At 42.7% G+C, this 27,895-nt stretch overlaps 1 protein-coding gene across 1 annotated transcript in view; it reads left to right on the top strand.

Annotated features, from left to right (window-relative positions):
- The first annotated feature begins 12,869 nt into the window (after positions 1–12,869).
- Positions 12,870–27,895, top strand: part of LOC144768425 (protein-glutamine gamma-glutamyltransferase 6-like) — a 398,170-nt gene continuing 383,144 nt past the window's right edge. Inside the window, exon 1 of the mRNA XM_078652071.1 lies at positions 12,870–13,097. Coding sequence (XP_078508197.1) covers positions 13,079–13,097 — 19 coding nt within the window. The 5' untranslated portion in view covers positions 12,870–13,078. The remainder of the gene's footprint in view (positions 13,098–27,895) is intronic.

The following is a 27,895-nucleotide window of genomic DNA, read 5'->3' as shown; positions in this document are numbered from 1 at the left end:
CTGCATCCTGATTGCTCTTCCTGGGCAGGATGGGAGGGGAGCTGACACTTACACCTGAATAGGCAGTGGCTTGTGTTGACACTGATGGTTGATTACCCCTGTGTAGTGAGCCAAGGCTGGGAAGGAACAGCCCCTGTGAACTTAAAAGCCCCTCTTTGAAGTCACCTCCACTTCAAAGGCACAACTGGGTATAAGTACAGGGTCTCTGACCCTATCACATCAGTCACTTCTGTACCTGTAGAGAAACTCTGCAAGGAGGAAGGACTGCTGTGCTACTATAAGGACTGCCACTCTGATGGACTGCTGCTCTGGAAGAACTGATTTTCTCCTGTGCTACCCTGCTAAACTCTGCCCCTGCTGAGGGAGAACTGTATTCTTGCTTGAACCCTAAGTGATCTCCAAGGCCATGCTGGCTTGCCTCTTGTTTTGAGACTCAAGGATATCAAACTTCTATGCCTGGTCCATTGGAAGTGGATCAAGGTGCTTGCTCCAGTGGAACCGAAACATCCTCTTCTGCGTGTAGCAGAATCGACACTGTTGCGTGAACAGGCCTGATGCATCACACTCTGAACCAGTGCATCGCTTCAAGGACCAATGCATAAGAATGGATGCATTTCTGCCTCTGGTGAGAAGATCATTGCATCCCCTCGATTGCATGAAGAAACCTGGAGCATCGGCTTTGAAATCAATTCATCTTGTCTTCAGTGCTCTGCCTTCAGAACAGGCACATCGTCATTGTTCCGTGGGAAAAATCGGCGCATCACCTCCACTGCAGGGACCTACACGGACGCATTGCTCGGCGCGCCCTGCATCTCTCTGTTGCGACCAGGATCAAGGTACTTTGTTCAGCATGCCTTTTGTGGCTCCTGTACCTAGCACCCGCTCCATCATGGTCGACCTGAATTCTTGACTTTACCCCAGTCCAGCGTGACCGGGTAACCCCCATAGGTGCTTATTGGTTCTCAGCACTATACTTACTTTCATTTACAAAACTCAATATCTCGACTTCTACTTATTGTTTTTTTGTTGTTTTGGTCTCGTTTTAATTATACAGTCATAATCTATTTTTATCAATTGGTGTGGAGTAATTCTGTGGTGTTTTAACTGTGTTATTGTTTGAAGTATTGGACAAATACCTTACACATTGCCTCTTAATTTAAGCCTTACTGCTCTGTGCCAAGCTACCAGAGGGTAAGCACAGGTTAATTTATAGTGTGCATCTCGCTTACCCTGACTAGGATTGTGGTTCCTGCTTGGATAGGGTGCATACCTTTGCCAACCAGAAACTCAATTGTTGATACCTACATACATTCATCAAGCATTATTGAGTTGATTTCTTCATTAACTAACAAGATATAGTGGGTCAAGCTGTATTACAAACAGTTTTTCAAACATCTACGCCAGCCATTAGCTAATCACCACATTTTTAGAGCACTGCTTTACATTTGATGCTAAGAATATGTATCTATGGCCAACACATGCATCCAAATGGAAACTGTTACTTACCCCGTAAACATCTACTTGTGGTGTGCAGTGCTGTAGATTCATATGCATCCACCCCAGAAGATATTGACAGACGAACACACTATTCTACTCAACATTTACCTTTCTCAACTATAACTTGCTGTCTCATCTTTACAATCTCATTTCCTGCTTCTATCCTTAGCTCACCAGACAGGCCAAAAACAATCTAACACAGGAGCCGATGGCCATGCACAATACGAGGAGTCACTATACCTCATGACTCTAAAGACTTTTTGAACAAATACCAGTTGCAACGTCTGAGTCTAACAATAGATGACAGGAGTATGATAAGCATATGAATCTACTGCACCGCATGATATGAGGTAAGTGACATATTCCTCCTGCATTTTATTGTGTCCCTGTTGACATTGAAAAGGTTACCAACTTACCCTTGGAGTCCACTTCTCAGTCCTGGGTACACGTGGGATCCCCGCCCTCTGGGATTGAAACAGGCCACAGACATCAGGACCAGTCCTTTTATTTTCTTCTGCAGGTCCAAATGTGTTCTGTGGAGCTGTGGGTGAGGTGCCACTTTTGTTGGATTCAATAGTGGATGGATTAGGTGACTTCTGGACACTCAGTGCACTAGTCCAAGGTAAGTCCAATATGGAAGCAACCTTCTCCCTTCACCGACTGCTGGTGTGTCTGCCAAAGGTATATTTGGGGAAATCAGCAGTACCTTCCTCCACAACTTCACCAAACTGGTTCTGATAGCAGCTAACCCTCCTACTGAGCTAGTGCCAGGCTGACTACAGATGGCTTGTGAACAAAGGTGTCCCTTCCCATGTCTCCCTTTACACTTAACTATGAATGAGTAGACCCCACCCTGTTCCATTTCAAGTTAAGTTATGGGTCTCTGAGCTGAGAGGATTCACGTACCTCCCACCCAGATCTTCCTTCCAAAAGTTGTAAGACATTATTTCTTATCTGGGAGCAGTTTTCACACATCAGTAAGTGACACATTCCAGCTGCTGGAAGTCTAAAGCTAATTAGTCTACTGGAGGTTCAAATAGACAAACTGTACTTTTTTAAGAGATACTTTTCATCCGACTTCTCAAATTAATTGGAATAGGATTGGAAAAGTATAGCAGAAATATTATTTCATCTAAACTTTTGTTTTCCTTACAGGAGCAGCTACGGTCTTGTACAATAAAAATAGCTTTTGGCCTATTCCCTGTACGTACATGTCAACACTAAGGGGCTCATTACAATGGTTTGTAAACCGCCACTGGCAGGCTGCCAGTGGCGGTTTCACCGCCATCAGCAATCACTTTTCCGCCCTTCATATTATGATGGCGGGCGGTGTGCTGTCAAACGCAAAGTCCGCCTGCCACGAGTCCGCCACAGGCAATCATTCTGATCGCAAGGTAATCATTCTGATTGCCTGGCGGACCCGGCCAGCATATGTAAAATAGTGGCGGTGCCTAGCAGGCACCGTCCGCCAAATTACCGTGCTGCTGGAAGCTAGCCTTTCCATGACAGTGAAACCGCCATGGAAAGGCTGGCAGGATTGGATTCGGGGGCCCGTTGCGGGCCCCCCTTTTGTTGGGGGGAGGTGGTTGTGCACTGGCGGGGTACATTTCCCTGCACCAGGTGGCAGGCACCGCGTGGTGCCTGCCACGTCATGCAGGGAAATGCATGACATGGTTGTTTAGCAGTGCGGCGGGTGCTGCAGCCAGCAGCACCCACCGCAATGTTAAACGGGCTGGATGCAACCGCCATGGTAGCGGTCGCATCGTGACCGGAGGTGCGGGACTGCTGCCTTACAGATGGGCGGTCCCAGTCCCCACATCGGTGATGCCCGCCATCGTAATCACCCCCTAAATTCTTGCATGTAGCAAGTTTAAATATGTAGCACACTATCATATGGGCTGCAAGGCCTACTTTTGGGTGACTTATTTAACATTTAAAAACATGGTACTTTCCTGTAAAAAATAGTTGTTTAGACAGCTCCTCCAGTATGTTTAAAAGCAGCAGAAGTCAGCCCATACAAGTAGGACTGAAGCCATATTTTCTTTTCCAGCCTTGTCGATGGCACGACATGTGCTGCATTCCACAGGTAATGTTTAACTTTTCCATGCCGTTGGTGTATTTCCTTACACTATATAGTATGACCTTACTGGAAAGTTAAATATGCCAATTTGTGACTAGCCAATGTTACCATCTTTTTAGGGATCCACTGTGTCCTGGGCAGCAGTGCCATAGCGTAGGGAGTTCACAAACTAGCAATACCAGCAATACCAGTCATCAGAAAATAGCGGTCATCATGCAAAAATATTGATTTTCCTATAATGACTGTCCGTAATTCTAGCAGAGCAAAGTATGAAACTAGAACATTGTGGTGCCAGTCCGGCATAGTATTGCTTTCGGAATGTTGCTGTTAGTCAAAACATCCTGGCTGTATAGCTTGGGGAGTTTCAAGAAGAGGGGACACGTGGTGGCCCCAGAAGGATTTTAGATGTTTCATACACTTTTAAGCTTTCCCACTCCATGCTTGAAACCATGGAGTGACAGTTCATGAAGATGGGAGGATGGTGGTATAAATAAGTTTGTATTGCAAAGCATACCAAAACAACAATTGAAGGAAAAGCATACCAAAACAATAATTGAAGGAAAAGGAGTAAGGCATTCAAAACTAGTAAATTTTGTGCAGGGCTAAAGTGTTACTGCAGAAGGGAGTTTCAGTTCACCACAACTATCTATGGGAATGTGTTGTAAATAAATAACGCTATGATCTCACTCTATTTTGCCCTGATTCATTGATGGGTTCAAATCAACAAATATATGTTCAGAGTTCGAGAAGATATTACAATGCTGGCAGTGTGAGAGGATGGTAATAATTGTGGTGAAATATATTAAGCAATACGCCATGGATCTCAAAGATGAATTGAAATTAAGTACTTTCCTGTAAGGATAATGAAGTGCAAGGGAGAAGTTGATCCTAATTTGTTAAACAGAAGGCTACAAATATGATCCTTTAGGAAAGCGCTTAGAGACCTCTGGGTTATAACGCGCTATATAAATTGAAATAAATAAAAATAAATAAAATAAATAAAGAGAAGAAGAGTACAAGATTACTGCATTAAAAGGCCTACAACATCCTAAATGACATAGACAATGGGCCGTCTTGGCCCTAAGTTAACAGGAAAGGTATCCATGCAATAGAAGGCAGTACAAACACTGTGTGAAGAAACAAATGTTCATATTGTGCTTACGTGCTTCCTGAAAATCCAAATAAACATTGTTAAAGCCGTGAGAGGAAGAAGAAATGATAAAAGATGAGTGGTGATTGCGTGATCCCAGGCACAATCTTTTGAAAACAATGCAAAAGAGAATGCATACATGGCTATATTCACCAATAGTAAGATTTGCTAAGTCCCTATAGACAAATGGAACTTCATTATTATTAACTATTACTACGCCAAAGTATTGGAGTCTTGTGAGGCTCAACAGGACATAATGGTGTCAACGCTGTAAGAACACGGGTTAACCCAATAAGTCGCTGGGGCCTGGGTGAATAAGTGATACAAACAAGGTGGTCCCAGATACTAGAATGAATAAACCATAACTAAGAAATTTTTAGAAAATATAGACAACATTGTTTTTATTCACAACGTGTATCATAAAAAATTATTCATAAATTACATCCATAAATGATCACATTTAATGCCCCTAAAGAAAAAGACAGGGGAGGGTAGTGTTTGGATAGTGAGGGTGCTGAGATGAGTAAAAGAAACAGTGGTCACTATGACCTCAATAAACCAGGAATAATAATTGATTAACAAACTGAAAAATCACAATTCATGAATTCATTCAAGCAATAGCATGCCTAGCGAAATCACAAATGATAAATCAGAAGAAAGGCTGAAGGTGAAAAGGAGTGTCGACGTTTTGACCCAAAGGGGTGCAGGTGTGGAATGAAACCTTGCTAGAGGGTCTTCATCAGGACAAGGACGCGGAAGGGGGCAGCGAATCTGCATAAAAAGTTAATAAATCAGTATTAGTAATGGTCATGATGATCCATATTACTCATAAAATAGTTATAAATGGCCGAGAGAGAGGGCAATAGGGAACATATCACACAGAGGAACACATTAGAAGGGTAAAAAGGTGTCCAGCAGAACTTTGTTGAACACCAACAAGGGGTGATAGCCTGACCCAGTCTTAATTAGATGGGCAAAGCCCAATTTCATATAAGGTTTGCTCTTGCTAATGCGTGGTGCATCAAGTATTTTGGACCCTCACCAAAAATCAAGGTCTGTTGTGGATTAGGTGACGGACTCACAGACAAAGTTTCTCATAGAAAGATGGAGATATCCACCGATTCATATCGTGTACTATATTAATCAAAAACCAAAAGACCGGGTTTTCTTACCCCTAGTAATATGGCAAGTTTGTTGTATTTAAAAATGGCGGTTGCCATATTACTAGGGGTAAGAAAACCCGGTCTTTTGGTTTTTGATTAATATAGTACACGATATGAATCGGTGGATATATATGAGAATCTTTGTCTGTGAGTCCGTCACCTAATCCACAACAGACCTTGATTTTTGGTGAGGGTCCAAAACACTTGATGCACCACGCATTAGCAAGAGCAAACCTTATATGAAATTGGGCTTTGCCCATCTAATTAAGACTGGGACAGGCTATCACCCCTTGTTGGTGTTCAACGAAGTTCTGCTGGACATCTTTTTACCCTTCTAATGTATTCCTCTGTGTGATATGTTCCCTATTGCCCTCTCTCTCGGCCATTTATAACTACTTTATGAGTAATATGGATCATCATGACCATTACTAATACTGATTTATTAGCTTTGTATGCAGATTCACTGCCCCCTTCCGCGTCCTTGTCCTGATGAAGACCCTCTAGCAAGGTTTCATTCCACACCTGCACCACTTTGGGTCGAAACGTCGACACTCCTCTTCACCTTCAGCCTTTCTTCTGATTTATCATTTGTGATTTCGCTAGGCATGAGATTGCTTGAATGAATTTATGAATTGTGATTTTTCAGTTTGTTAATCAATTATTATTCCTGGTTTATTGAGGTCATAGTGACCACTGTTTCTTTTACTCATCTCAGTACCCTCACTATCCAAACACTACCCTCCCCTGTCCTTTTCTTTAGGGGCATTAAATGTGATCATTTATGGATGTGATTTATGAATAATTTTTTATGATACACGTTGTGAATAAAAACAATGTTGTCTATATTTTCTAAAAATTTCTTAGTTATGGTTTATTCATTCTAGTATAATGGTGTCAACAGCAGACCTGAGTATTTCACGGTCCTGACAGGAACTCAGATAATGAAGAGGGTGGCTGCTCATGAATGCTCACTTAAGTATACAAAAAAGTTTACATAAACGTACAAAATGAGGTGGCATGGTGTGCAAAATAATAATATGCTGGGATGCGGACCTGAGTAAATACCAGTGGCTGAGATGAAGTCAAGCGTTCCATCCATCACTTTTTGTATGCTTCAGTCTGTCACGCTAAGTGGGACGGATATGTCCAGACGTGGGTTCTCTGCGGGTTTTGACACTGAAGTCAAACTATACCTGGCTGCTGATACCTAATTAGGGAAAAAACAATCCTAGGTTGCTTGTGTTCTGGTTCAAGGAGGGCCTGACTTGGCCATTTGGGTAGGACTGTTCCCATTAGCGCAGGGTCAAGATTAATTTGCATATGGCTGTGTCCAAACTGAGATGAGAAAAGCGCCTTGAGACCCTCCGGGTGAGTAGCGCGCTATACAAAGGCTTGATTGATTGATTGATTGAGATGACGGTGTGCAAAATAACAATGGACTGGGATGCAGCCTGAGTAATTGCCATTTTCTAGGATTAATTCGGGCATCCCATCCATCACTTTTGTATACTTAATTATGTAGCCCCATGGGACTGGTATGACCAGACGTGGGTCCAGGGAACACCATGTCACTGGAACAAAGCCATACCTGGCTGATAAGCCCCAATTAGGGAGATACCGCTCCTAGGTTGCTTGTGTTCCAGTTTAAGGAGAACCTAGGCGGGCACTTCTAGCTGGACTGCTCCCATGTGAGAAGGGTCAAGACTGATTTGCATATAGCTGCGTCCGAACTATTGTGGCATGGTGTAAGAAATTGGGTTATTCCTTGAAGGAAGACGAAGCCCCACTCAAGCAACAACCACAAACCTTGTCAGGCTGAACCACAAAAGTCACTAAATTATCCTGTGCGTAATCTTCTGGTAACTTAGCACAAAACAGTCAGGCTTAAGTTAAAGGCAATGTGTGAATTATTTATGCAGCACACAAAGTGTAATAAAGAGAAATCAACACACAAGATGAATCCCAAACAAATTTAGAAAAATAGAATACATTTTAATAAAATGATACCAGAAAAATAAAATCCAATCTGAATAACCGGAGATATGCAAGTTGAACTTTTTTGTTAGAAATAGAGCTAACGACTGTAGAATAGACGACGTTGTAACGACTGCGTTGTAATGGCATACGATGTATCGCATGCGAGGTAAGCGATGTTTCCTGTACTAAAGCCAACAAAAACAAATCCAGCAGAACTGGAGGGATGGAGGCAAAAGGTGAGGGAGAATATCACACAGAGGATGTCAGGTGTAACACATGGTGTACAAAAAAAACATGGACTTCCATGAGGCCCTGAGTATTTATCAGTGGCTGAGATTAATTCAAGCATTCCATCCATCATTTTTTGTATACTTCAGTGTGCTGCCCTGTGTGGGATGGGTATGCCCAGACATGGGTCCCGTGCAGACTGTATCACTGGAACCAAGTGATACCTGGTTGATTAGCCCAAATTAGGGCAAAACTGGTCTTAGATTGGTTATGCTATGGTTCAGGGGGGACCTGTCAAACTCACTACATGAGAAAGACAACACCCTACTCTTAAATTGAATTGCTAGGAAACATAATAAGCTAAAACGGGAAAAGAAAAAGAAACAGAGATTATGGAAGAACCTTTTGGAAAAACTTTTTCTATTGCCCGCGTCAGAAGGCGTAGAGTGGCCATAGAGGAGACGCCGCACCTTGATGCAAGTGTGACAGTAATCCCACTCGGGCCCCGAGTTTGGAGAGGCTATAATGAGACTCTGGTACTCAGCAAAAGTGTGTGTATGTTAAGGCAAGTAAAGCCACATTTCTATCCTGAATTTCTAGTTAGAAAAACTTAGAGGAACTAGGGTTACAAGGGATCAGTACCCTGAGGAATGCCAGGGACCCATTTGGGCATTAATAAATTGCTGAAACATGTTGGTACAGGCAGATGGGGTAATGGTGATGTAACTCCTCCTATATACCCATTCTTAAACTTGTAATTCTGTCAAGGGAGGCCAACAATAAATAAACATTTATGCACTCTATTAGACAGTTTTATATAAGATTCTTTCTGAAATATGGATCCCTCATGAGACAAATATTTGTTTTTTATTTGAAATTCGATAAAAAAAATATGCGCTCCGACCTGAGTGTTGGTCTGCACCAGGCCGTGACAGTGGCCCTATGATGAAGTAAGCCACTGCATAGTGGGTGAGGGCAAACATAAAATCTTTTTGGATTTTCCAGAAAATGTTTGTTCAAAAGGTTCTGCCATAATCTCTGTTTCTTTTCCTTTTCCCTTTTTTAGATTATTATGTTTCCAAGCTCTTTAATTTAAGAGTAGGGTTTTGTCCTTCTTGTGTACTGAGGTTGATAGTTTAGTTGGGAGAACGAGGGAAGGCACAGTCTCTAGTTCTGCCCCAGTTGTGTGTATATTCAGGTGGGACCTGGCCTGGCAGTTCGGGCTGGGCTGTTTCAACTGAAGAAGGCTCACGAATGATTTACATATAGCTGGGTACATCTGAGGTGGCATGGTGTGCAAAATAATGATGGACTGGGATGCGGCCTATATAATTAGTAGTGACTAATGCAAGTATTCCATCATCACTTTTTTATAGTTAATGAATACTCAGTAGAAAAAGACTGGATCCTCATAGAGTGTAGACATGGGAATCTTCCAAGGTCGATGTGGTTCAACAATGAACTGGAAAAGGAAAGCTAATCTTTTAACCTAACAATGGACCCTCCTTGATTCCATCCTATCATCTTAAAGTTCATTTCATGACATACTGAAGTATTGCCATGAATCAATGGCTCATCTTCATTGACCAGGTGGTATGTCCACTGGAGTTCCCTTTTTTACATTTCGTTTCTCCCATACGTTGTTTTTCTAAGAAATCAATTAACCACACCCCCAAAACTTGTGCCCAACATCTCAAAAGTAAAGTGGCATAATCCCTGATCCATGAATACCTTTGCTACGGTTTTCACTTCACATCTGTATTCATTTTCAAGCAAATTAATTCCATTGTGTGTAGGTTTGGAGGCACATGGATTTTATCTCATGTGGATATTCATTTTGAGGTTTACTGTTTTATGTCGAAAGTTTTTCTTTTTTTAAAATGTCTTGAATTCATGTAAGGCTTCCACCCAACAGTCTTTCAAACGAACTTGTCATGTTTCTGTCTCTTCTGCTGTGCAGAGTGTGGTTGATTGTTGGCATAAAGAACCTTTATGTTGGGTGACAAACCACACTGCTCCTTGTCGATTGGCATTCTTTGTAAAATATAGTCTTTCTGTGTTTTTACTCGAAATGTGTTTTTGAGATAACTGAATACACAATGTCTCCTGTCCTGTAACACTGCAGTCTGACCCACTGATACAGAACTTTAGGGTGTTCATAAGAAAATAGTTTATGATTTTCTGCTTTAGTACAGTATTCGCCTTGTTTTCCAGAAGGTGAGTCAGGCTCGCAGTTTCTATAAGGATGCCAGGGGGGAAACATCACTTACAACGCAACTTTTACCACGCGATGCTTTTACATCGCAAATTTTACAACGCAAACCATTACAACGCATTGCGCTGGGGGGCGCTCTAGGATAGGAAATAGGTTTAATGTACTATCCAACACCTTCCCTACTATCCACGGGAACTGGAGTTGGAATAGTAAATTAAACTATTCACTATCCAGCGCCCCAAAGCACTATGCGTTGTAATGGTATGCGTTGTAAAACTTGCAATGTAAAAGCATGCGTGGTAAAAGCATGCGTTGTAATGTCGTACATCCATGCCAGGGTGTTAATGGTCTGGCTCTGTGGACAGCATGGGTGAGTATATGTGATAACCCGATATTTTTCCATCCAGTTAAAATTGATCTTTATGCCAGGAAGGTGGACTTGTGAAAAGAAGGCAGTCCTGTCTTCTGACACTCGTTCTAGCCAAAGCACAGTGTGGGTGTCATGTGACTTCTTTCCTATCAGACGAGTGGCTGCAAATCTCCACACTTACCGGCAAACATCTGAGACGGTAAAATAAAACCCAGTCTTCACTGCAAATCTGCACTTAAAAAAAGGAGTTTCAACTTCCACCACTAGCTGCACCAACTTGGCAATGTGGCTGAGATCATGAGACAACCATGGACCCCATTTAGTGGTCAACAGAGGTCGCAACTTTAATGTCTGAGGTTCAGCTGGCGAATCCTGTCAGTTTATTTCAACCTTTGTGTCTCTGCTTAATTTGAACCTGTAGTTGCAGGTGAGGGCCATTGGCACTCATTTTTGGAGACTCACATTTATTATATTTCTTCAGACTTTGACCCGAAACAAGAGAGGGAAAACACACAAAGGGGAAGGAAGGAGGAAGAGAAAGACGGCAAACTCATGAAAAGGGAGAACCTCATGAACATGCAAGAGTAAAGTAGAGGTGATGGAGTGTCTAGTGGTGTATAAAGAGGAATGAGGTGTAATCGAAATCATCACATCAATAACCTACTGGCCACATAACAGAGAAAACACACTGATCTCACACACTATCTAAGGTAGATCTGAGCGCACTCAGCAACCAAGCACACAGTCATCTCTGGCATCATCGTCACAGAAAACCTTAATACCATTTTTACTTCAAAAACCTTTCTCTTCCAATACACTTCCTGTTCACTTGTCATCTTGACTACACATGGCTACAGCATCCAAGACTGATAAGCTGCATAACATAAATATAGGCCTCACAGTTATTTAACTTTAATATTGACCATGTACCAGAAATAAAGATACTTCAGCTCTTCTGACACTTAGAATTGTGACCAGAGAAAACTGTCTCCTTTCACATGACCTTCGAAATACCCAGCACCAACCCCACTTTCCATTGTGTACTCCCCCCTATTTTGAGTCAATATGCAATTGGTTAAATTGCTTGATGTACCCTTCCAGACATGATCCCCATGTACCTAAAATAGTCTTGCCTATGATACAACATATCCTCTGTTTCCCTCTCTCCTCGGATTCCTGCAAAAGTTGTTTGTTCATCTCATTGTTGGAATCTAAAGACAGTTGTCAAAACATGGTCTGCTGATGGTCATTTGGTACGTGTTTTGTGTGTGGGTGGCTTGCACCGCAGTTGCTGGCGCTGTAGCTTATTTATGTATGCGCTTTTTACTGCATAAGCTCAAGTCCATGCCATGTCAACTCCAAGGTGAAGCAGCAGGCCCAGGTCGCATCAAACCCACACTGTGCCCCAATAATTAACAAACAACTATCAAAGATCCCACTGTAAATGGGAGTCAGTTTAATATTTTGGGAACAGTGCACATGAACAAATAGCGCATCGGTATTTATTAGCTACATAATATTTGTGTCATAATATTTTTTGTATCAGTTATTTTGTCGAGTGTATTCTTCTTGTATACTCCGCCCCTCCACTCCGCCCATCATATTTATGTATCCTATTTTATGTTCTCAACCTATTTGGCTCCCTGCTTTAGAAATCCGATCCGTCGTCCCTGTAACAGATGGTTCCTTTCAGCTCCTCAGCCACGTTTCTCCAGTCGAGTTAGATAGACTGTTACAAAATTGCTCTCTTCGCCGTGAAGGACTCGGCTGCTTCCGGACACCAGATCTGTGTGTCAACAACCGAGCATTGGCAAAGTGCCAAAAAGTGCCCTGGCTCAGGAGGAGCAGACAGTGTGTCATTTACATGTTTAATATAGATCTTCCTGTTTAGTTTTAGAGTGCACCCGGCGCCTTACTGAGACATTAGGAAGCAATGATCAAAAGTCTTGAAAATTTAGTGGTGACATATCAGAAACAAACCCGAAGCCAGAATAGAAACATCATAAAAAAGTTGTTTTACAAATGTCTTAAAATATTTAGCACCGATCAATTATATGACTAGTCCTTAAAACTGAGTTATGAAACACCACACATCTTTCTTTTAAAAAATATAAAAAGCAGACATGTCAAAGACTTGGTATGTTCCAGCCTCTCCCTTTTGTAATGAATATAATGGTACGGCCGGCTTTAGTTGATTTGTCGCTGTATACTGTAAACAGGCTTTACAAGAATCGCGCGGATTTGTTACGTTTCCGGTGAAGTCTGCAGATGATATCATATGCACTTATGCAATAAATGAAACAGACTGTTTGTCTGGAAGTGGAATGAGGAAAAACATAGTTGTAACTCGAGACAGAGTCTGAGGCGCTTGCCAGACGGGACAGTGAGAGCTAGGAGAATGGGCGAACTTGAAATTGGTAAGTTGTTTTCAGTGCTGTCGTTTGTTCCAGAGTTCATAACCGTTAGCTGATCGCTCTGCCGTTTTTGTTCTTTGCATTGCTATCAGTAGGTAGGTAGTGTATTGCAAGTAATGCTTTATTTCAGCATAACATTCAGGAAACCAGCCTGTACCATAACACTCCATGCCCCGTGCTGTAGAAACAGAACGGGATAAGCAACCACCCCCCCCTTTATCACAAAATAACACATTACAATAGGAAATTACATGTATGAATATAAAACTTACATTAACAAGATACATTATACATAAATGCACATTTGCACTCTATATTCTACAACATTAAACTCTACCCTCATGCGTTAATTAAGGTAAAACATCTACCCCACGCCCCCTTTAAAAATGAAGAAAATAACAACAACAACCAAAAATAAAACTAAAATTATACACAATTGGATAGAGTCAACCAACAGCATAACCCTTCAACCATCCTGGAATTTCCCGTTTCAAGTTACTAACTCATTCACTCCACCTTCTTCAGTATCTTCAGGCAAACTGCTACCTTCCACACCAGTAGCATTCTCCACAGTAACACCAGATTTACCAGAGTCACAAACGTATGAGGGTTAATCTCCATATACCCTTTGATTGTACACTATCCAACTCCACAGAGTCATCCAACAAAGAACTCTTCATCCACCACAGCTTTTCTGCCGTCATTCCACTGATCCTTTAAAACCCAAAGCAACATGCTTATGATCCCACACCTTGCTACTCCAAAGCCTCACAGCATTCTGCTAAATTTCTACAACTTCTTCTGGGTCAAAGAATTGACTTTCACCCTTAAGAACTCTATTGGGTTTTCTTACATGTACACAACCTCTCACATTAACACATAAAGGTTTAAAAGCGTTAATTGAGTCATAAGAGGGCTTTTTAAAAAAATATGTTTCTTTCAATCTTTCTCTCACAGAATTCAGTGACCACGGCTCCACTGCACAATCACAAAACCACCCAAGAGCAAATTTGCATCTGGGGTTTCTTCCTGTCATTATTATAAATGGAAATAACCTTGTACTGCCATTGGCAGTAATTCTATATACCCACACAGCCTCCGTACAGCGTTATATCAGTCACATTGTCTACCCACAGCACACTGAATAACTCCCTTAATTACCCTATTAAATCTCTCCACACTGCCATTCTCGCTGGGATTATAAAGGGACGTGATTTTTTTCTGTTTCATCCCTACTCTTTCAAATTAACTGCACTCCATTGTTACAGAGTAGCAGGAATCCTTTCAGACTAAAATACCCTGTCTAAGAACTCTAACCACCGTGGCAGTATCAGCTTTATTAACAATATCTACAATAGGACATTTAGAAAAAAGATCCATAAGCACTATCACATTCTCCTGTAAATCCTCTTCTGGATCTAATAAATCCACAGCAACACACTTCCAAGGGTGTTTAGGAACAATACATTCACTCATTGGCGGCCTCAATCTCTTAACACCTTCCACACGGGGCTAATTCCCCCGCGGTGCGGAGGGGAGGGGGTCCCCGCATGGAGCCGCGGTGCTCGTGACGAGCCCAGCTCGTCATGCTGCACAGTGGAGGTGTGCTCATGACGAGCTGAGCTCATCACGACTCAGCCCACTCCCATGGAACGCCCGCACAGGAGGGGAATTAGCCCCACGTGGGTGTTCCGCGGCAGTTATGACGAGCGCAGCTCATCATGAGCACAGCTCCACTGTGCCGCATGACGAGCTGAGATCGTCATAACTGTCGAAGGGTTTAAGAGACTTATCTGCAGGTGAGCCTACACCACAGAATCTGACAAATCTCTCCACCGCCTTGTCAAGTCCAGGCCACCAAAACATCTCTTTGAATACTGTTTTCGTCCTCAGCACTCCAAAATGTCCTTCATGACATAGGCGAAAAAATTTCTCATGTAAACCCCAAGGAGGAATGATCTTACCCCAACCAAAGAATCACTTCCGTAGCCACAGATAATTCTGACTTGACTTCCCAAAATGGCCTACATGTATCAGGTAAATGCTCCTTCCTTGGCCAACCTTCACACTACTATTTAAATACATTCTGTAAAATCATATCATCCTTGAGTTCCTTTTCCCATTCTTCTCTCTTAACAGCAGGTGTGCTGAGTCATGTAATAATGCTATTTTAAAGTCATTCCATAGATCGTCCTCACATTTTTCTAACGGACAAGGCATTCTAGAATAACAATCCGCCACAATATTACTTTTATCCAGAACATACACAATACTGGACACATAACCTTTTATCCTCATAGACAAACTTGCAATTCTAGCAGAAGCTGTGACACTACCGCTTGCAGTCAAAACCTTCACCCGAGGTTTGTGGTCACATCTAATGGTAACTTGTTTATTCCACACAAAGCCATGAAAATGTTCCAAGGCCCACGCACATGCCAATGGCTCACTTTTAATGATGAGGTACTTTTCTTCTGCAAGGGACAGATATCTGGATGTGAACAAAATGATCAAATGACCACCCTTAACATCCCTCTGCGAAAGTACTGCCCCCAATCCCTTATTGCTGGCATCCGTTGTTACAATCTAATTCAATGCTGGCTCAAAACTACCCAAAGCAGAAACTTTTTCCTAATCCTGCTTAATGCACTTAAATTCTGTCTCACACTGTGAGTCCCACACAAACTTTACATGCTTTTTCAGAAATTGTCTGCAAAATGTGCAATGAATTTCGTGCAGTACTCCACCATTCCAAAAAAGATTGTAGCTCATCCTTCTTTTACATGGCTGTGGAACCTGTTGTTGCATTGATCAATGGTGGTTTAGGTTTGACTCCTTTCCACAAATCACATGTCCCAAATAAGTTACACTCCTTTCAGCAAACTTACTTTTGTTTAGTTCCACAGTCAGCCCCTTATGTTCCAGTGTCTGTAAAAATGTCCACAATCTCTCATCATGTATCTCTCTATTCTTTCCAAAAATTAGGATGTCATCTAAAAAGAACATCACTCCCACCTCGTTCCTCAACAGTTTATGCTGAAAAACAGATGCCACCGATGCTAGTTTAAACAGCATCCGTTTAAGTTGATATTAACACCCAAACAACATGGTAAATGCTGTAAGATTCCTGGATGCCGATGTGAGGAGAATCTGATGATACGTAGCTGAAAGATCGATGGTAGAGAACTACGTTCCCCCTTTAAACATGAGACCATTTCTGTAATTTTGGGAAGGGGAGATAGATCACTATCAATTTATTGTTAAGATGGTGCTAATCAATACAGAGACAGATTTTACTATTGCGGTGGCGTGCCACTACCACTGGTGAAATCCATTCTGAAATCTCAATTGGTTCAACCAAGCTCATCTCTACCACTCTATCCAATTCCTTAGATACCTTCTCACATAGCATTAAAGGTACCATTCTCAGTTTTAGCACCTTGGGAACAGCATTGTCCTTTAGCACAATTTTGTGCTCAAAGCCATTCAGCATACCCAGGTGGCTGCTGAAGACCTTTGAGAATCTATCCGCCACCGCCTAAGTCACAGACATCCCAACATCCAACACTTTCTCAGTACTGTTAGTATCCAGGAAAATGTGCAAATCCGTTGATCTCTCCAGCTCAGTACAGAACAGTTTACACCTTGCCTGCCTTCCACGAAACAAAAAGGACAGCCACCTACAGCCCAACATATCAATTCTCTCACCAGTGTATCTTTCTAGATTGATATCCGTCAACTCTTTAGTGTGAACAACCACACACTAGGAGCTACAGGGGGTTTAAATGGTCAGGCCGCCCCCAACTCAACGCATTACAAACCAACAATAGGCCTGATCATCAATGGTTACACCAAAATCTGTGTATCCAACACGAGAGGGGTCACCTAAAACTCTTATAACTCCCTCCCAGACTTATCTAAGTCACTGTGTTGTGGTGTATCTTAATTAAAATACTATACCGCCAAAGATCCACCCAAGTATAAATGAAAAAGTGTGGAACAGAGAGAAAGCACCTCACGGTAACAACACCAAGGGGACCACTGGCTGGTACTCGTCAGCAGGTCCACTTATCATCATCGGTTACTTTCTCTCTGAGAGGAAATAAAAGAAATATGTGTGTGTTATTAACAAAATCTCAAACCCATGATATCAAAATCAACATAGACACCTAAATGTGAATGCACTATCTATACATGCTATTGCCATGCATGCCCTTTGGACCCCGTGCGGATATGGACAGATAATCCTGACCTCTAAAAATTAGTACAGCTAACTAGCTTGGGATAACTTTATTCGGTGCTGCTAGCTTCCCATATTAAAAATGGTTCCCTTCAAACCATGATCAATTACTAGGAGCCAACATGTTTCGTTGCCAAGAGACAATTCGGGCAACTTCGTCAGGGCTACTGGTGTTCCAAATCAATACTTCATGGGAGTTTCATATCAAACCTATGATGGTATAAAATACAAGAAAAAAAGAGAAAAGCGCCAACTGTGAAAACACACTTCCCAACAGTGATATGCTCAGTCTTCACTTATGATACCGCCTGACTCCCGTACCATCTGGTTGCGTCAAAACTGCATACCTGCAACCATCAAAAGGGGAGAACCACGCGTCGATAGATCGCGTTTCCCCTCAGTGACCGCCCTCAGGTCCTATCACCTGCAATAATTTTTAGGACAGTAATGCCTCAATAGCATGTAAAATCCAACATTACCAACATGCGATGATCTACATTCTCCTGGCCGCCTCACGCGTTTACAATCATGAGCAGAATGTATCACACCAATGGCCATTGTTATCGTAATGCAACCTCTGGTGCTTCGCCATTATCTGCCACCCCACGTTATTAAAAATCTATCTGCTTCTGCAGAGTATACTCAACAATCATGTCCAATTAAAATGAAGCGCGGGGGCATCATGCGTTTATAATCAAGAGCAGAGTGTATGGCACTGATAGCCATTGTTATCGGAATGCAATCTCTGGTGCTGCGCCATAGTCAGTCTCCCTGCGTTATCTAAAATCTGTCTGCTTCTGCAGATTACACTCCGCAATCATGCCCAACTAAAATGAAGTCGGCGCAGGAACTCCCGCGCCGACAACTCCAAACAGTGGCCCTCTTCAACCGCCCACTCACACACTCAAGCAAACGCTTACCGATACGGGACATGTCCGGTCCCCCACTTGATGAAGCTCGGGGCCCATCTGGGGTGTTTAAAAGTACCCACTCCTTCTCAGCCAAAATCACGTCAATGATGTGATTCTCGTGGGATGTCCTCAGAATGGCGGCCATCTTAGAACAGGTTAGAAGAACTAAAAACCTGTCGGCCATCTTAAAGCAGGTTAAAAGCACTACATTTTAATGGTATTGCTATTCATAGACACGGACCCAGCAATAAAATTAAAAATACTATGTTGGACCCCCCGCAGTGGATGTAATTAATTACACTGAATAACTCCGGGAAAATTAGTCGTGTGTACAATCTCAAATGAATTTTTAAAGAAAGAACTGTTTATTTCAAAACAGGACGACCCCCTTATATTGGGCAGAAAATTATAATAAGCCTGTGCGGACTCTATAGAGATGATGTTATCGACTCCCTATGATATCATGTACGTAGTATGCAATCCCCCTCGTTTAAATATCCATATTTCAGGGGGCGCAATGCAGCTCTCAACGGACCAATGACTACCCGGCGTGTGTGGTAAAATAACCGGCACTTATACATTGTACAGTCGGAACAGCGGGCTCGTGAGCACTATACTGGAATTAAAAAATATATATTTACAGATCCAAAAAAGGATCCAAAGCAGCTTTGCTCATCTGAAACAATTAGGGTCTTGTACATTTATTCCACTCGATAGTCATTCAATCCGAGCTTATCTGCTTTCTCGGAAAAGATCCACTTAGCCTCCTTTCTCGCCAGGATGGATTCAATGTTATGGGTCTCACTCATAACCTTTTCAAGAACAGTCCACCTCAGATCCCTGGCGTGATGCTGTTTATCTTGAAAGTACTGAACCAATCGTGTGGTCAATTTCTTTGCCTTCAAAGTACTGAGATGTTCTTGTATCCGGATCTTGACCTTCCTGGAAGTAAGGCCAGTATAATGCAACCCACAGTTGCATGTCAATCTGTAGATAACATTATTGGTGTTACAATTGCTGAAACTGTTAAGGTACCACTCTTAAACCCCCTTCCAAAATTACACTTTTAGTCGCTTTTGTTAGTCCACAGACTGTGCAACCTACACAAGGGTAATGACCGGAGGGGAGCTTAGGAACCAATGACGTTGTTAGAGTGCGAGTATGTACCAGTTTGTCCTTCCGACTTGGGGCCCTCTTGAACCCAAAGCGTGGAGGTGGCATCTTTTTGGTAGCAGTGTCCAGAATAGACCAGTGTTTCCTCACTATCTGCCTAACATTTGTAGATAGGGGGTCAAATGTGGTAACCACCGGGAGACATTCAGTTTTTGCTTTCATATTTCTCTCTAAAAGAGCGTCACAGGGAGTGTTCAATGCTCGTTTGCATGCTTGCTAATGGTTTTGAAAGGATACCCTCTTGCTTTTAATTTAACCACTGGTTCATACGATTGTTCCATAAACTTTTCCGTTGTAGAGCAGTTGCGCCGGCACCACAAAAACTGACATACCAGGAAGATTATCCCGGAGGGACCTGGGATGAAAGGAGCGGTAGTGTAACAGGGAGTTTCTATCACTAGGCTTCTGGTGAACGTTGGTAACTAAGCCCTGACCAGTGGCTGTGATGTCCACATCCAGATAAACAGTAGATGTCCTGCTATAGGACCAGGTGAACCGCAAGCATTCATCAGCCTGATTGAGCCACACAAAGAATGAGGTCAAAAGGTCCTCTGATCCGGCAGAGCACATCATCTATATATCTCCTCCAAAGAGAGATATACTCCCTGAAGGGATTAGAGATGTGATGGATGATATTTTCCTCAAACTGGCCTACATAAATGCAGGCCAGACTTGGAGCAAATGTCACCTCCATTGAAGTTTCAGACACCTGGAGATACAACTGGTGCTGGTATTCAAAGAAGTTCTTTGTGAGGGCTAACTCAATGCATTTAAGGACAAAAGACTGGGGGGTGTCATAAAACCACTCCAACACCCCAAGCGCCCGCGCTGCTGCCACCAGCGTGGCGTCTTGAGATATGCTGGTGTATAGGGATTCAATATCAATCGTAACCCAGAAATGGTTACTTGGATCGAACAACACTGTTTTTAAGATGTTCAATATGTCAGTTGTATCCTGCACGAATGAGGGCTGCGTGATGACCGATTCCCTCAATAAGAAATCTGAAAATTGAGACAAGGGCTGTAATACTGATTGAATGCCAGAAACAATCGGACGGCCTGGTGGTGGGCGCTGGGGCTTTTGAATCTTCGGCAAGATGTAAAATGCCGTTATTCTGGGTTTCTGGTTCACTAAAAAATCCGCCTCCTTGTTCGTAATCCATTTTTTCTCCAGCGCATCCACCACCAAGGCCTTGATGGTACATTGTAAACTTGGTGTAGGATCTCGCATCAAAGGATGGTAATTAGTATGGGACCCCAATAATCTGAGCACCTCTGCCTCGTAGTCATTGGTGTTGAGTACTACTACCGCACCACCCTTGTCGGCTTGTTTGATTGTAATAAGTTCATTGTCCTGTATAGATTTAACAGCTAACCAATCATTCTTGCTCATATTGTTTGGATGGCCATGATCATGTGACTGTTCAAGGGCCGCTATATCTCTTAGTACCAATCGTTCAAATACAGCAACCTCGGGGCCACCGAGGAAGCAGGGGGACAAAAACTCGATGGGCAACGTAAATTGGTCGAAAAGATAGATTGTGGTTCCTTCTCCTTCCCACTAAAGAATTTTAGAATTTTTATCTTTCTAATCATTTCAAAAATTTCTGTCCGACAGTTAAAAATATCATGGCGTGGCGTCGGCACAAAGCCCAAACCCTTGTTTAGTACTCTAGATTCATCCTGAGACAGTGTATAACTTGACAAATTGACCACAATGTCATTAGTGAGGGGTTGGACCCATGACGCATCAGCACCAGGATGCATTACTGATGTGTTCTGCCTCGACTGCGCGTGATGCGGGGAGAGTATGTCTGCCATGTTGGTATATAATCGGCCCTGGCCCTGCCTCTGCCTCTCTGAGCTGGGCCCCCTCCTCCCCAGTTGCCCCTGTGGGTTTGGCCTAAAAAAGACCTCTAAAGGGCTCCAAGGTCCTCGTTGGTTCCCGTTTCTGGTGTGAATCTGATTCTATTCTGATTGGATGTTGATGGTTGTTGTTCACCTGACTCTTCCTCTTCCCTACTTGTGTTGTCAAATGTCCAGTTCGCAGGAGTTCGTCTAGTTTGTCTACGACCACCCCTCTGTTGATTCTGACAGGAAGGCTGTTCTATCGTTGTCTGATAGTATTTATCTTCTACATAGGGATACGCCCACTCATGTGTGAAACGCTCCAAATTCCTTGTCAAACCTTTAATTTTTTGATTTACCATATTGATCTTGTAATCTAGTAAATCAACCTGGATTCTCGCTAATTGCTCCTTAGCATCCAGAATAGTTTTGTCCCTTTTAATGGTGTCTTCCAGGATTTCTACTATAACTCAGCACTCAATCTCTTGGCAGTATTGATAATTAAAACCAACCAGTCCCGAGTACATTTGTTCGCTATATAGCTCCAAACTACCCGTAACTATTTGTCCTCCAAAAAAAACTTGGGTTCGATTCTCACCAATAGACTTGGTAGAGGCACTCCTGCCCGAAGGTATTCGGTCGTAAGCGCCCCATGAAGGGCAATACGAATCTGGCGCTTTTTTGTATTCGATAATTTCTCCCACTCTTCCCTAGCTGTACACTTAGTGGTTAATGGGGCATCAGGCAAGAGTGAAGGGCCAGAGAGGATAAGTGCTATTTGTTCATCGGTGAAAGCAAGGCAGTTCCTGTCCATGACAGAGAGAATATCCCTGTCGAACTTGCTGGGTGTAAGGGAGATAAACCCCTCTGCTCTCATGTTGGATTTTACATACTATTGAGGCATGACTGTCCTAAAAAGTTTTGCAGGTGATAGGACCTGAGGGCGGTCACTGAGGGAAAACGTGATCTATCGACACGTGGTTCTCCCCTTTTGATGGTTGCAGGTATGCAGTTTGGACGCAACCAGATAGTACGGGAGGCAGACGGTATCATAAGTAAAGACTGAGTATATCATTGTTGGCAAGTGTGTTTTCACAGTTGGTGCTTTTCTCTTTTTTTCTTTTATTTTATACCATCATAGGTTTGATGTGAACCTCCCATGAAGTATTGATTTGGAACCCCAGTAGCCCTGACGAAGTTGCCCGAAATGTCTCTTGGCAATGAAACATGTTGGCTCTTAATAATTGATCATGGTTTAAACAGCCGCGGGCCGTGGAGGGAGTTACGGTGGGGCAGGGAGGCGGGGAGGGGGAGGGGCAGGGTGGAGGGAGCTAAAAACTGGCATATGGATAATTGCAGGTAAGTACACAATTTAATTAATAAAACGAATTTCGTAGCGCGCACTGCATCGCCAAATGTGATGATGTGCGCGCTACGAAATTCGTTTTATTTATAAAATTGTGTACTTACCTGCAATTATCCATATGCCAGTTTTTAGGTCCCTCCACTCTACCCCTCCCCCTCCCCGCCTCCCTGCCCCACCGTAACTCCCTCCACGGCCCGCGGCTGGGTTTAAAGGGAACATTTTTAATATGGGAAGCTAGCAGCACCGAATAAAGTTATCCCAAGCTAGTTAGCTTTACCGATTTTTAGAGGTGAGGATTATCTGTCCATATCCTCACGGGGTCCAAAGGGCATGCATGGCAATAGCAGTGCATTCACATTTAGGTTTCTATATTGATTTTAATTTCATGGCTTTGAGATTTTTTTAATATATATACACATATTTCTTTTCTTTCCTCTCAGAGAGAAAGTAACCGATGATGATAAGTGGACCTCCTGACGAGTACCAGCCAGCGGTCCCCTTGGTGTTGGTACCGTGAGGTGCTTTCTCTCTGTTCCACACTTTTTCATTTATACTTGGGTGGATCTATGATGGTCGAGTATTTTAATTAAGATACGCCACAACACAGCGACTGAGATAAGTCTGGTAGGAAGTTATAAGAGTTTTAGGTGACCCCTCTAGTGTTGGATACACAGATTTTGGTGTAACCATTGATGATCAGGCCTATTGTTGGTTTGTAACTCTAAGTGTGAACCAATTTTCCCCACAAATTTGCTCTTCCACACCTCCTCATTGAATGGAAATGGAGACCCTGAGTAAGCATATTTTCTGATTAAAACCCCCCCACCAACTAACATATCACATTCTAGTTTCCCATTGGTGCATTTTTCACTAATATTAAAAAAAACTAGTCTATTAAACTCATTGCACTTATTTGTTCTTCCGTCTCCTCCTCAGCATTACTTGCGCCAGGTGTTCCGTTCTCATATATGCATTTTACACTGTTTGTTTTATTTCTACACACCTTGTTGTAATGTCCCTTAATCCCTCACTTACTACACTTTTGTTTGAGAGCAGGGCATGTTTTGCAATGTGCTAGATTCTCCTTACTGTCAGATTGGTAACACCTACAGTATTTCCTGTTCAAATATAGCTACTCTTCTGAGGTCTTTTCACCTTACGTGTTGTCACCTTACATACACACTCCGTAGTTTCCTCTGACTATTTTAATTAAGTGGCACATCTACTTGAAATTGTAGCTTTACTCGCTATAACTAAAACCTCCTCTAACCGGGAATCACCATTAATCCGAAAACTCTCCTGTATAGCAGAATTATTGGCATGCATGACAAGTTGGTATCTATTTAGACAAATTTACAATCAATAGCCAGCTTCCCTAAATCTGCCACAAATTCATCAGCAGATTCCTCTCTACTTTGTTTGCATTGAAAAAACTTAAATCTTGTAATTCCAGTACCCATTTTGGGTGCAAAATATTTATCCAAGTCCTTCAGTGCTGCCACAAACATGATGCCATCTCCACTTAACAGTAGCTTTGGGCATATGACTAAGTCTTCAACCCAACAAAAACACTACGGTAGGGTAGGACCCGGGGGAATAATTAAAGACCAGTTTCTGGGAACAACCCCCACAGATACAAAACAACAGAAGAGTACCAGAGGGTCTGGAAGAAAGGTAGATTTACAGTGTGCGGAAAACAGGCAAACAACAAAAGACCCCTAAGCTGACCTATAAAGCATAGTATTCAATGACAACCCAATAGATGGTCAGAGATACCCATCAGTCACCACTCCGAACCACCCTTCATCATTTGGGATTTTTCAAAACCATCTATACAGATATGTTTTCTTCAGACAGAAAGAGACTAAGATGTGAAAAAATCTCTTCCACTGAACAAACAATAGTATGGTATGCCACTCCTCGAGACTGGTGAGTGGTCAAGTATGGTGTGACTGGGGGAGGGCAGTGCAGAAAAAACTTTTGTGTGAAAAAATGAAAATAAGAAGTAGTGTTTAAAATTGGATGAGGGAGCATAGAACAATCTTTATTCGGATGATGCTCACTCCGCCAATATAAAAAATGTGTTAAGACAGTTTGAGAAATGCGCTGTCTAGAAGTGGAACCAGGTCGACATGTTTCAGCAAAGAGTGGACATAATTGTCCTTGCTTTCTTCAGGACCTTACAACAAATAAACGCTACTGCATATATAAAAGAAATAATAAGTGACAACTAAGACACAAATTTCATAGACAAGTACAGAGATCACCTGCAGTCTCCAGGTGAAAAGTCTTGTCTTTTGCTTACAGCTTGTGTCGTTCACTGAAAAGGTCAGAACAAAAAAGGGGTCAAATGTCAGACAGACTGACTACACACACAACAACTACACATAAATGCTAGGCCTAATAAATGTAGGCCTTAGGCTGAGTCAAACTTATAGTGCTGACTGTGGACACTCATGGAAGTAGTGTGGTTGGTTTGCCATATCAGGATATATCAATTATATGCCAAATATATGAAAGTGCATCTTACCATAGCTTGTAAGAAGTGAAGACCTCACCCCACCTGGCAGTGGCTCAGGAATAGAGTGAAGCACCGCTCTATAAAACACGTAAGAAAACGAAAACATGTTTTGCCAAAGTGTACATTCACCCACAAAATAAAAGCCTTCAATTGACTGAGTACGTACAGGGAATTTAAAAATATGGGATATGGAGGGTCGTACAACCCAACTCTGCATCGGTATTGTAAACCTCTCGAAGAAGGTTACAAGTTAAGCGTTACAGAGTTACCCCTGGAAGTATGGTCCGTGTCTCAATGGCGAAGTGCACACTGGTAGTTAGCCCGTGTGTCAATAGCAGTGTGCACACTAGTAGTTAGCCTGAGAACTATCACTTAACGTCTTATTTGCTGTCGCATGTAATCGTGGCAATCTTACCTAACCGTCGGTACTCCGTGGCCGGCGTCTGAACCGACTGGGGAGGCACCGGAGGGTCGGTTCGTATCTCGTTAAAAGGTGAATCCTGATTGGAAAAAGGAATCACGTGACAGGCTCATGGCGCTCTGTTATTGGCTCGCTGCCGAGCGAGGGTATTACAATGCTGGTCATTGGTGGTGGTGCGTTACCTAGGTAACCGAAGATTGTATACATATTACCTAGCCGATCGCTTCGGATTTTTTACACCCGCCTCTAAGACTGTAAAGCATACGGAATGATCGCAGTCTTGAACACCTTTAAAAATTGGATCTTATCACTCCAATGCTCCTCCTAGCCACAATAACGGGAGCGAGGTAAACCCACAAAAATAAGCCGCATCATCGCAAAAGCAGATCGGTAGGGTGTGAACAGATACAGCCGTATCCGGTATAGAGTACTAAGTGGTATTTATATGAAATGCATCTAAATAGTTGTATTGTCCTCTCAAAACCATTAATGAGGGGTTGGATAACAAGTGATATTATTGATAGGGCTGTAGAATTGTATAGTCCTCTCAAAACCTTTCAAAAAGGGTGGGATAGCAGATGATGTTAATGACAGGGCTGGTGTCGGGAATTAAATAGTAGTTGTTGGTCTGCTTACAGAGTGGACCATGGAATTTCGTTGTTGAGCCCGTTGCGATGAGTGTCAAGCTTTAGGACCCATTTCTGTTCCTTCAAAAGGAGAAATGTCGCTACATCCGCAGTGTGGAAAGGAATGAAGGGTTGTTCTAGCACTGTCCATTGGAATGAAGTAGAGGGATGATTAGCTTCTAGGAAGTGTGTAGTGAGCTTAGTGGCCTGCCTTTTGCACCGGATCGTGCTCTTGTGTTCAGATATCCTGATGCGTATTTTGCGTGTGGTCATCCCCACATACTTGTATCCACATGGGCACGTGATGAGATAGACTAGTCGTTCACTATTACAGTTAGTGAATTTGATTTGTTTCCAAGGTCTTGATGTTCCAATATCGACCTCGGTCGTTTTTCTAGTTTGTGGGCATGCATGACATGCACCACAAGGGTGATGTCCTGTGACAGGAGGGAGGTCCCATAGCGACCCCAGAGCCCTAGGTTGTTCTTCACGGGGTCTTGTGTGCACCAACCTATCTCTCAAGTTTGGACCTCTCTTGAATGAGAACAATGGATGTTGGAGAGTCAGATGTCCAGAGTTTAGGATTGGCCAGTGTTTCCTGACCGCTTTCTGGATTTTGTTGGAGAGGGTCCCAAACGTATGTACAAATGTGAGTCTCTCCATTGGAGCTTTAGGTGTAGATGGTTCCAATAAAGCGGAACAATTGTTATTCATGGCCCGTTTCATTGATTGTCGTACCAGCTTAGGTGGATTCTTGCGTGTAATAAGCTGATTACACAGAGTACTAGAATGTTCTTTGTAGGCTGCAGTAGTGGAACAGTTCCTTTGAACCCGCAAAAATTGTCCAAAGGGGAGATTCTCCCTTAAGGATCTGGGGTGGTGACTGCCAAACAACAGGAGTGAGTTCCTTGAGTTCGGTTTTCTATATAGTTCGGATTGTAGGCCATCAGGTTTGGCCACAATTAACAAATCAAGGAAAGCAAGGTTGTGGCCCCCTATCTCGATGGTGAATTTGAGAAAGGAATTCCTGGTATTCAGCCATTCAAGGAACTCAAGACAGCTGTCACTTGAGCCTCGCCAAATCACCAGCACATCATCGATGTACCTTTTCCAGGTTTTCAAATTATCGATGTAGGGATTGTTGTCACTGAAGATATGTTGCTGCTCAAAGGAGTGAACATATAAATTCGCTAGACTGGGGGCGTAAACGCTTCCCATACTAGTGCCAGACACCTGCAAATAAATGTCATCCTCGAATCTAAAGAAATTCTGCTTCATGGCCAAGGTGGCACAAGCCATGATTAAATGGACCGGTGTTATGCTGTCCAGATCCTTAGAGTCCAACAAAGAATGGATAACTTCTAAGGTCTCGTCCTGAGGGATGGAGGTATAGAGCGCCTCGACATTGAAAGAGATTAGAAGGTCTGTGGTAATATCGAATTCAATGTCGGGCAACAGACGTAACACGTCCGTGGTGTCCCTAAGGTACGTGGGCATTTCTTGTACCATGGGTCGCAAAAAATGGTCCACGAACGTAGACAGTGGTTCTAAAGCCGACCCTATACCTGAGATAATTGGACGGCCAGGAGGTGGCCTCTGCTTTTTATGGACCTTGGGCAAGGCATAAAAATAGGGCATCTTCGGGTGTTTAGTGTACAGGAAGGCGGCTTCAGCTTGAGTAATCCAGCCCTCCGA

Source organism: Lissotriton helveticus, chromosome 7 (genome assembly GCF_964261635.1).
Source record: "Lissotriton helveticus chromosome 7, aLisHel1.1, whole genome shotgun sequence".
NCBI classification, from domain to species: domain Eukaryota; kingdom Metazoa; phylum Chordata; class Amphibia; order Caudata; family Salamandridae; genus Lissotriton; species Lissotriton helveticus.
This window is presented reverse-complemented; position numbering and strand designations above follow the sequence as displayed.